Source organism: Hippocampus comes, unplaced genomic scaffold (assembly GCF_001891065.2).
Source record: "Hippocampus comes isolate QL1 unplaced genomic scaffold, H_comes_QL1_v1.1 scaffold39, whole genome shotgun sequence".
Lineage (NCBI taxonomy): Eukaryota > Metazoa > Chordata > Actinopteri > Syngnathiformes > Syngnathidae > Hippocampus > Hippocampus comes.
Genome location: NW_017842054.1, coordinates 670,686 through 682,263, shown reverse-complemented (window position 1 = coordinate 682,263; position 11,578 = coordinate 670,686). Strand labels below are relative to the sequence as shown.

Below are 11,578 nucleotides of genomic sequence, written 5' to 3'. Positions count from 1 at the left end.
TGTGTGTGCGCGCATGTTTGCAGCAAAGTGTCCCAGCATCCGCGCCACTGCAGGAAGTAACCTGCAGGCTCAGCTGCAGAACGATCCGGATTCCGACCAGGCAGCCCAAGAGCAGCGGAACCGCGAGCCATGTCCGTCATCCACCGGCAAATTTTTCCCTCAATGACTCAAGTCCCGATTTTAAAGGCTCACATTTGTCTCCGATTGACATTTGTTTGAGGATCTTTAGGAGTCTTCCGATCTGGGGTTGATGCTGCCGATTGCGATAGCGATCATCCGCGAGGAAGACTGGCCGATACCGGTTCCGATAGCGATCACCTGGACTCGCCGCGCATTTGGCAATCTTCCACTGCTCGCTCACGATGAATCGTGGACTCATCTGTCAAGTATTTCCCATCAGTGAACTGACGAATTAAATTCAGAGGAACAAAACGCTCCAAATTTCCCACGCGGTGTTACGGAGAGTAGCAAGGGACACTACGGGGCTACAAGGAGCAAGCTACGGGGCGATCGTACATTGCGATCAGCTAGCAAAGGCATCGAGTGACATATGCTGATCACATCCTTTTCCATGGAAATCGGCTGAAAAGGATCAGCGGCCGATCGGTTGGTGCACCAACAACGAACGTCAACGTTTAAGTGTGAAATCAGCCGGCCCGCGCGTGGGTGAAAGCTGCGGTCAAGAGCAGCCCCGGCCGGGCGAGCGTGCTCGTCGTGTTTCGCTGTTCTCCCGGCATTCAATAAACAATTGGCGGCGGGCTGTGCGGTTGGCCCTGATCGACCGCCCTCTCGCGGATCCGCTGCCCTGCACTTAGCGGTGAAGTGACCGACGTCGGGGGTTTGAAGCGCCACGCGTTGCGCGGGAGTCATGCCGCTCACCGGATTCGAGCCCTTCGACTGTGAGCAAAATGGATCACATGACCCTTCGAAAGAAATCAAACTCACGATTGCAGTGTCGGTGGCGTGCGCGCGCACACGCGCACACACACAGGAGGGCCACGGAAAGGGAGACGCCCGAACGACGGATTTCCAGCCAGCGATGTCAAAACACGGCCGTATTGACTGGTGGTGATGAAAAGCTGCTTTTGACGCACGAACGCACGCACGCGCGCAGCCGATCGATGGGATAGTCACGCCGGCCATGCGGAGGGGCCTTTAAGACCCCGGCTAATAAACGCGTCAACGTGTGTGGCGAGACCCGGCGAGCCGATGTCATCGCGCGATGCGAACCGCGTTCCACTTCAGCCGCCCGCCCGCGCGCGTGAAATGCGGCGCACAAGTCGGAAACAAGATTGCGACGCTTCATCGAAAGCATTTCTGCTTGCGCCGTCTCACCCGCAACGTGGTGATGCGAATCCATCGACGTTGGCGCGCCCGCACCCGTACCCGTACCTGCAAATGTGCTTCCTTTTCATTTGGTTTTGACCAAAGAAGTTCAAATTCGTTTTCATTTGTCTTATTCGTTTTAGTATCGCTATTGACTTTTTAATATTGGGAGGATTTGTCGAGTGCCACCATCAAACCAACAAAGAAACAAAAAGTATTGCGCAGCAAAGTCGACTATTTTTCTCCAAGCGGTTGTCTTTCTTTCGTGTGGACGGACGTACGCGATTGCACATGAACTAAAGGACAGTGAAAAGGGGGAGAAAAAAAAAAAAACAGCGTGGCGTGAGAGCTCCGCGGGTGGGAATGGGGGCTCTCCGGTGTCCATCCCGAGGCTCCTCGTTTTGTGAGGGCCCATTTCGTTGGGCACCTTCCCCGCCAACGTGTGCCCGCACGGGTCTTACCATGAGTCCAGCCAGACAGGTCATGCCTCCTCCTAACTCGCAGACAGCGCCCCTGAGAGGACAGAGAGGGGAAGACATTCACTTTGTTGAGAAGGCGACTTTGGCAGTTTGATCGACGGCCTTTCATCCGTCCTTCCCCCTCCGCCGCCATCTCAGGCCTTGTCCGCTTTCATCGCTGCCTCCTTTTTTTTTTTTTCTCACTTTCTGTCTCAATGACCTTCACTTTGCCGCCCGATAATCAATAGCCGTCTTTCCCGTGAGCTCCCCCCCCAGCCCAGCACCTGCCACTTGAAGGTGAAAAACAGGAGATCAAAGGGTGACGTTCCACATGGCGTCATCCGTCATAAGTCATCAGAAACTTAGGTGATCAAAGGGCCGCTTCGGATTTGATTTATCGGCAAAAATCTTCAGGGACAAACCCTTTTTTTTTTTTTCTTTTTGCTATTTACCATAAAGCAGTGAAACTGAAAAATTGAAAACAACAAAGGGCATTTTGATGATCTCCTTTTAGCAAGGCATATTAGCGGGCGTTTGGTCATGTGAATGCTAAAGCGGCCAAACAAACCAAGAGAAGGGGGCCGTGTGTGCCCCCCAGGCCTTAATTTGCACGCCTTCCTTAATGTAGTGCAATGATTTAGCCGGTAAATGGTGAAAATTCAATCCGTGAGCTTGTACCAAGGGCTGAAAAGGAATGACTTGCGATTTAGATGGGGCAAAAAACAAAAACGTCGCCGTTTATTGGGAGGTGAGGTGTGAGGTGACTTTTTTTTTTTTTTTAAAGTACACCGGTACATTCATTCATTCATTCATTGTGCGACAGATTGGTGGTGAACTTACTTGAACATGTGGCGGTTGCGCAGGCAGTAATGAGCCATGACCTCCTCGGATGGCCACACACCTGGGAACACACACACACACACACACACACACACACACACACACACACACACGCACACACACCAAGAGTCAGCCAAAGCAACCGATGACTGATTCCAATAAGACGTAAACCAACAGGATGCATCGTTTGTTTTCCAGCGGGCTTTTCCTGCCGGCTTCCACTTTGCCTCGTCATCCAAGTCTTATTCTTTTGCATGTCTGTCTGTCTGTATCTCTGTCTGTCCTAAATCCATGCGACGCACTCCCGCGCTCATTGTGCATGTGTGTGTGTGTGTGTGTGTGTGTGTGTGTGTGTGTGTGTGTGTGTGTGTGTGTGTGTGTGTGTGTGCGCATGTGTGTGTGTGACAGGAGGTCCACTGGGTGATAATCACAGCATGCAGGCCTATCTGGCTTATCACCGAGCTTCAGCCCTTCTCCTTCTGCTGTGCATGTAACACACACTTGGAGGCTCTGCTCAGACCCGCCATGTCAGTCACTCTCACGTGCGCACACGCGCGTGCACACACACACACACACACGCACACATACCTTGGCACTAGAAGAAGCAAACATTCATTTGAATAAAAATTGAGCTTTCTGGCTTCGAAGGAGTCGCTTTGGCTTCGGCACCTCGGTGCATCGGCGTCTTTGTGTGTGTGTGTGTGTGTGTGTGTGTGTGTGTGTGTGTGTGTGTGTGTGTGTGTGTGTGTGTGTGTGAGAAGTAGTGCGAGAGGAGAACAAGATGGGAATGCTTGCCGCCGCTTGAAAAGTGAGCGAATGAAGAAGAGGAGAGCAAAACGCAGCAAGGGAGGGCAGGGCGTCTGCTAGAGAGGGGAGCCGCTCAATATAATAAGCGGCTTACGAACGCTTGCATCTTCAAGTCATGGGCAGGACAGCGGTGAGCGCGGGGGGTGTGCGTGTGCGTGTGCGTGTGCGCGCGCGTGTGCGCGCATCATCCTCGCACGCTTGCTCCCGCTTGCCGAGATGAGCCGGAGCAAGCGGGATTTAATAACGCCTATTGATAAAGTGTCCGAACGTGCGCACGCCGGGATCGAAAGCAGACGTGTCAAGATACGTCGGAAGGGCTTGAACGCGCTGACATTTGGAATGGCGCCGTGAACGCGTCTCCTTGGCCGAGAACAATTCCCTCCAACTCACGGGTGTGCCTCAAAGCCGCCCGCCCAACACGACCGCAATCAAATAAAGTCGCCGCTGCAAAGTGACTACAAGAGCGTGACCACTCACGGGCGTGAGCGTCAAAGTCATGCCGGCTAGAAAAAGACACTTGTGGGAGGCTGACTAAAGCTGAAACTTTCCAAGGGTTTCTTTTCATTCGCCGCCGCTGCTGCGGGGTTTCGCGAGTGACCGATGACCTCAAGGCACGTTTCAAACAACGGTCGTGGTCAAGCCCAAGCGGCTTGAACCGAACTCTGCGCAGACACTTGTCCCCTTAGCGGCCCCACACGCGCCGTGACACTGAGTGCGCGTGCGGCGAAGCGGTGTCGCAAAGCTTTGGAAAGCATACGGCAATCTGACGGTGGGTTAATCCCGAACTCCAATAAGATGAATAGCCCCCCGGGTGATGGGAACGGCGCCGCCTGCACGCTCGCCTCACAGGTCGAGGTGCTCGGCAGGAAATGAAGGGAGCAGGAGTCGAGAGCAGATTACGCTTTCCTGCGGATAATGAAATTATTTCTCACCTTCCATTAGGAGATGAGCAAAGCAAAGTGTGTGCCGGTGTGTGTGTGTGCATCAGCGTCAGCTTCGCGCAGGAAGCAAAGAGTGGCGGGCGCTAGCCTGAAAAGCAGACGCGCAGCTTCAACCGGCGCTGCAACCTTTTCATTGGCAAATGAAACGCAACAAGCAAAGTGCCACCGAGTTCAAATGCATTCGATTGGCCTGCTCGCAGCTTTTTCTTCTCAACGGTTGCAGATTTGGAATGCTGGGCTGGTTTCCATTTCCGAGACGGCCGTTTTTGTTTTATGGGTTTTTTTTTTTTGTTGTTGTTTTTTCCGTGAAGGTGGCCACGCCCCTTCCCGCCCCAAAACCTCCACATTCGGCGGGGCTGCCCTCGAGTGCCTTGAAACTTGAGATTTTGTGGAGGGAACCTGACTATCAAGCGCCTGCCACGGCCACCCCAGTCCTCAGACTTCAACCCCAGCTTGAACAAGAGTCATCGGGGGGCCGCCAACAATTTTCAAACACAGGATTTGACGTCCAAGAGCATTCACCGCAAGTCTGACCTGAGGAGACTCGGTGAAGACCAACGCAAAGGGCGGCTTCCTAAGCCCGGCGCGTTCACGGCCCGCTGACCCGCCGCCGACCCCGGCGACGCCGCGGGGCTTACGTCTTGGCCCGGCCCAGAGCTCATCTGAGCCTCGCTAGCCGTAGGTCATCGCCAGTGTGCCCGTCGTGCGCGTGAGGTCACCCGGTGACCCAGACATCCTCTCAGGTGAGGGAATTAGCCGCTAAGCGAAGGGGAGGCGGGGATCCCGGCACAATTTAAGGCACTACCGCCGGAAATAACTCGGCAGCTAAGCCACGTGAAGTTGCCGCCGCCGCTTAGGACGCCAAAAGTATCGGTGGCTGGTATCGGCTTGTTTCGATACCTCATATCAGCAATCGCCCATCCCTACATTAAGTATTCAAATAGTCATGACATGACATTTAATTGAATCAAAATCTAATGAGAGCGACTGTTGTGATTTTAAAACGGGTTCAAAAAGGAAACGGCACAGAATGTAAGCAAGATATTCAATGACAAAAACTCAAACAGAGATGAAAAAGCAAATTAAAAACGTGATCCTAAGATATGATGAATTGAAACGCGATGATCAGAGCTTGTTTGGAAACGGGTTGAAAAATCAAATGATGACAAAACGAAATGATGAAATGGCTCGTTAATCATCATCAAAGCGTCGCTTGCAAAGACATTCGAAACAAAACGGGACGGCTAAATCGAGGACGAGAAAAGGCGCCGCCGAGAAAGGGAAATGAGCGGGCCGTTCCAAACGTAGACAAGGGCCCGGCGCGGGCGAGATGGTGTCAAGATGGGGTTAAGTGTTGCTTAGTGCACGCGCACTTTCATGTCGTTCCTCCCGGCGCACGCGCACGCGCAACACACGTATCCGGCGTCTCTGTCTTGGGGCCGTGTGACTCCCCGGCGCTCATCCGACTCCACATTAAGCGAGGCCTCAGATAATTCCTAAGCCTCCTCCACGGCCGATCCAATAAGGGATAAGGCTCCGGGCTGGCCATGATCAACTGACAATCTGTCCTCTCACACGGCTACTTTAGTCGCAGGCCGGGATTACCCCCGGGCCCGCCTCCGCGGGGGGCGCGCACTTCACAAGATGGCCAAGTGTGTGCCGAGGTGTCAAAAGAAAAAAAAAAAAAATACAAGAAAAAAAATGAAGCGGTGCAGTTGCGTACGGTAGGTGGGGCCAAATGAAACAAGGTACGGGGACGGTCAGAGATGGGGCCCCGCTGGTGCATCGGATGCGCGGGATTACCGATTTTGCAATCGACCGGAGTGCGCGTAGGAACATTCAAATGTCCCATTTTCATTTGAATTTGATGAGCGGGTGCGCTTCGGTCTTGTTTCCATTTTTGCACCTTTCGTACAGAGCGATAAGAGGGAAAAAAAACAGGCAATCATTTTGTGGCCTGGTCCTTCAAGCACGCCGCCAGTTCCTTCAGGTAGCTCTCGCCATACGCCTGTGAATCGCTTTTTAATGCCTGATTAGGCATTAAAAAGCGATTCTGAAGAAAAGCTACAACGGGAGCAATTCCGAAGCGCCAGCCCAGATAGCCCCTCCTTCCCACTTCCGCCTTTCGCCGAGAGGAGCGGGCAGGCGTCCGGGGCGGCGATAAGCATCGACACCGCGGCCGCCGGAGAGCGCTCGGGAGACGGCGCTGATCCCTTTTTCCATTGGAATGGGCTCATTTTGATGCCGGCCGGCGAGCACTCTTGGAGCGCCGTGCAGGGTTCGGATAAGAACGGCCACTCGCTCACTCCCTCTCTGAGTCAACGGCCTTTTGGATTAGGCCAAGTAGAATGAGAGCAGGGTGGGGGCCGCTCCGCTGCTCTCCGAGGGGGCGGGCGCCAACATTTACTCTGCTATTTAATCCTCTGATAGCTTACTTATCGGCGGCAAAATGTTGGCTCGGGCCACCTGGCCACGCAGTGGTTTGCCAAACAGCGATCTGTCCGTCAGTCAAGAAAGCGACGAGACAAGCATTAAAAAAAAAAAAAAAAAAAAAAAAAAGAAACTGGAAATATTGGACGGATTTAAGGATGTTGGTTTGTCCTCATATTTTCTCAAGTGCAGCAGCGCCCCAGTCGGGAGGAGGGGTGCCCCAAACGCGGACCGGACTGCTCAAGTGGGAGTCCAGTTTGGTCGGATTGAACTTTTGTGCTCCCTCTGAAAGAATGGGTTCTTTTTTTCAACATGTGAGTGAGATCGGGGCTCCTCCATCAGTTTCTGAAGAAGATGCCATTTCACAATCCCTCATTGCAAAAACGTGCGGCGCTATCGGGTGCGTCGGGAGACATGGAAAACCGGGGCTGGGTAGGGGGAGGGGCTCTTGACGAGCAGGCCGGCACCCCTTTATGTAGCCATTGAAAATCGAGGGGTGCCGCCTGAGCTCCTCGTATCGCGTATCCGACGAACATTTTTGGCGACGGTGTGCAAAGTGCGGTGTGAAAAAGCCCTTGACATCCACGGTATGTGGCCACGACTTGAGGGGGGGAGGGGTTTTCCCGCTGCCATGTCAGGTTTGCGGCCCTTTACGCGGTTGCGTGAAGAGTCATCCAATTTGACGCAACGGGCTAATACGACCGGCACGAGGGCGGCGGTGTTTTTCTTTGCTGATGTCAGAAGGCGAAAGGAGAGCCGGGGGGGCTCTGGGATGTGCATCTTAAGCCGAGCGGCGCAAACAATCTTGGCGTGCGCGTGCGTCCGTGTTTTGTATTCATAAGGGGGTGGGGGGAGTCTCTGCCTTAAGGCCGCCGGCGTGGTGGGGAGACAAGCATCCCCGGGTGCTTTGGAGCTTTATTGGAGCCGAAATGACTTTTAGCACTCCGTTTTGGAGCGCAAAGCTGGCAGCCATGTCTCCCGACGCGCTGTCACCTTCCCGGGCCTTAATCCTCCTCTTGCTCCGTGCGCCTTCTCCCCGCCTCCTTCCATTGTCACTTCGAAAGCCACTTTGACCGTTCGCAACTGCCGGGTTGGGATGCGGAGGTGTTTTGGGTGGGCCGCAGAGAAAGTTGCACGTCCCGGTTCGGATTTTTGTTGTCGTTTGTTTCTCGGGACGGTTGAGCGGCGGAGCACCCACGTGGAATAAAGTCGGAACGGGTCAAGAAGTGCAACTTCCTCGCGCTCCGGCGCCTAGTTTACTCAGAGCGAGTCTTCCTCCGTGTGGCGGACAATATGCTTTTGGCGGCAGAGTCGTCTCATTTTAAACGCTTAAATAGCCTATACTGGGCTTGCGGAGGCCATTGTTAACCCCCCCCCGCCCCCACCCCAGAGACATTGCTTTTGAAGAAAGTGGGTTGATTGACTTTTCGACCGGATAACATGGATTTTATTTTCAAATTTACAGGCTCAAGCTTTTAAACGAATGAATATATACGGCATGAATACCTCAATTTGGATTCCCTCCCTTCTCACTCCTCCAACAAAACGGAAAGGCGTTTCCCCCCCATGCAAGTGTGTTGACAACGCGCGCACGCGCGCACCACCATCCTGGTTCCGAGTCTGCGGTGTCTCTCCGGGCGATCTTGTTCTTGACGAGCAAACAATGGCGGTCAGACTCTGCGCACAATGGCGCGTCGGAAGTAGGACGTGCTCGGCTAGCTTAAGGACACGCACGTTCTCACACCGGCCTCCGCCGGGGCCCTCGGCGGGATCCCCGCTTTCCACAAAGCCCGCGGGCCGATCGGCGGCTCCCCGGGCTCCGGCGGCCGCGATCAGTCCATTCAGCGATTGTGTGAGCGCGGCTAGCACGCGGCGCGGCTAAAGCGAGGCCCCGTTTCCTCATCGCCCCCGCGCCTCTTTTCAATCGGCCGGGCGGGGAGGGGCTTCGCCGGGGAGACGGACGCTAGACTTTTGTTCCCAAAACGTCACGGTGGAAAATGTGACAAGGCAGACTTTGACAATTGTGTAACCTCGAAAATGGTGATTTAAGGAGGGGGGGAGGGAGGAGCGGCAGACGCGGACCTCACGGGAGCCAGATCAACTGGTGAGGAAAACATTTTTTTGCCATTCCTGCTCCATCCCAACAGGAAGCGTTCCCTGGCTAAAAGGTGAATTTGCATTTGTTCAATGGGCGAAGGAGATCCAAGAATGTGAACAAGACATATCGGCCAGTGTTTCTTCCATTCGTCAATGCGTTCATGTCCGAACACGGCACTTTGGTGCAGATGAATGAAGCCATTTTGGCCTAACACCGCCATCTGCTGTGGGCTAAAAGCGACATGAAACTGCCCCTTCGGGCTCGCATTGGGAACATCACGAGACCAAACCCAGAAAAGAGGCCAGCTCGGATGGATGGAGGGAGGGACGAATGAAGCACCCGGGGCCTAGGGGGGAAATTTGGCGAAGTTATGGAAAATACCTTTTCCCGAATGGCCGCTGTAGTTCTGGGCCGGTCCTGGACATCGCGGCTGCCGACAGCCATCCGCGCCGACACCAACGATTACGCTTCAGCACGTGACGGCCGCACCGCGACTCCACATGCCGTTCAAACAACCCCATTGTATTGCTTCACGGCGAGTGTTTCCGATTTGACAATAAAACAAGGTTGGAACATGGAAGGGGTATCCTGTCGCTTATGAAGAAAAAAAAAAATCGGCGGGTCAGGCTTTTTCGAGATGGGATCTTTGTCTCCATTTTTCTATTCAATGATTTCAGTCGATCAGAAAATGAAAGTAGGAATGATGTCACTCCTGAGGTGCCGCGGCAGGCTGGGACACAAGACGGACAATAGACAACTGGCAGAGCCTTGAGATGAGTGGGCGGGTGCTACACACACACACACACACACACACACACACACACACACACACACACACACACACAAACGTGGGCCTGTGCACAGAGGGTCAGTAATTGAGTGGGAGGAACAGTGGCTCTTTCTTTCTGTTTGGGCGCTCCTCCCTCGCCATCAGCGGCCGGCCGCCTTTCCCTCCCACTTAAGCGCATCGGCCTGCAAAACGAGGCCAATTTGTTGCCACCGGTGACCAGCGGCGCCCCCGCACAAAGTCAGCTGTCAATCAGAGCCGGCGGGGGTCTGCGATTGGTCCGGTCACCAGTCGGCAAGAAGATTATGATTTGTTTGGAGACAATAGGGGTGGGACAAAAGATCGATACGGCGTGAACGAGAGCGGCATCAAATACGGAGATTGCGGCTGCCTGACGGCGAGAGAAGACGTGCATGCGGATCGTCGTCATGCAATGAAAACCAACACAAAAATAATCAACATTTCATGACGCCCCCCTACGGTGATTGCATCTTTAAAAAAAAAAAAAAAAAATGACAAATTACAGTTATGTATCTCCATGTGTGGAGGTTTTGGGGTTTTTTTGGGTGGGGGGAAAAAATATCTCTAAAATTGTAATGATCTCTGGAACATCCATTTCAGTAGCTTAAGTTTCAGATCAAAGAGACACGTGGTTGTTTCAGACTGTGCTAACATCCAAAACAAAACATGTTGGAAGACGTCTTGCCAAATGTTTTGTTTTTAATTTGATGAAAAAAAAATCACGCATCTTCAAATTTGGTCAGAATGTCAAACCGCCCTGCTTCTTTTTTTTTTTTTTTTAAATACGGGCAATCTCCAAATCAATGATACTGGCTTCTTTGCTATCGTGTGAAAATGTTGAATTGAGATTTGATCTGCTCATTTGAATTTGATGAATTGATCTTGAGATGACTTCTTCATGTTTTGGGGCGACGGATGCACAATACGCCTGCGTTTCGAAAACCGAGTGACCCTCCACGATGGAGTCCGGAACGCGGGCACGTCCGGCTGCGGGCCTGCCCGCCCGTTTTGCGGCTCCCCCAGGAGCAACGCAGTAAACACATCCAAAATGAAATGGCGAGCATTGAATGTCGACCAACTAAATGCTTTTCGCATATGGAAGCGTCCGCGTGGACGTTTGTGCCTTTACGACGCGGGTCCCCGGCGGGGTGGCGCGTGAGGGTTCGCATGAGGGCCGTGGCTGACGCCAGCTGTGTCTTACGCTCCCCCCCCCCCACCTTTTAAAAAACAGCAAATTCAGTCCTACTGCGTTGTCAAAAGTTGTCCAAAATCTCCCTTTTGTCACACCCCCGTTCTGGTGCGCCGCCTTGAGCCGCAGGGCTTCAGAGAGACACTTTAAGTCCCAAACGGCAGAGAAAGCTGCACAACTTCTACCCAAAGGGTACCTACCTTAAAAAGAAAAAAAAAAAAGCAATAAAAAGATATTGAGAGTGAAAATGTATTGCAGGCGCACAGGCAATGCACTGAGATTAGGCATCCCGGTGCCGAGGAAGAGAAAGGGCCGCGTGAATAGCCGACGGCGAGATATCATCCATTCATTTGAAAGAGTGTGTGTTGCGATGGGGCGCTCCGCACGCGCGCGCGTGTGTGTGTGTGTGTGTGTGTGTGTGTGTGTGTGTGTGTGTGTGTGTGTGTGTGTGTGTGTGTGTGTGTGTTTGCATTGTGGCCCTCGCCGACACTTGGACACAAAATAAACACAGCTCCATCTCCCAGCCCGTGATTGCCGAGCCGGTGTCAAGATAAGTCACGGCAGGCCGGTTGGCGGGCGAGCGCGACCGCGACCGTGTCGTCGCCGCACAATAAAGGAAGAAATGAAGACGTGGCAGATTGGCGGCAGACACACTTTGCACCACCTCGCTCTACTTGCGAC

At 53.3% G+C, this 11,578-nt stretch overlaps 1 protein-coding gene across 1 annotated transcript in view; it reads right to left on the bottom strand.

The window, feature by feature from the left end:
* The window catches only part of camkmt (calmodulin-lysine N-methyltransferase), a 62,276-nt gene that overhangs the window by 20,786 nt on the left and 29,912 nt on the right, over positions 1 to 11,578 (bottom strand). The window contains exons 4-5 of the mRNA XM_019860145.1: positions 2,625 to 2,685; positions 1,788 to 1,839 (exon numbers count right to left, since the gene is read on the bottom strand). Coding sequence (XP_019715704.1) covers positions 1,788 to 1,839; positions 2,625 to 2,685 — 113 coding nt within the window. The remainder of the gene's footprint in view (positions 1 to 1,787; positions 1,840 to 2,624; positions 2,686 to 11,578) is intronic.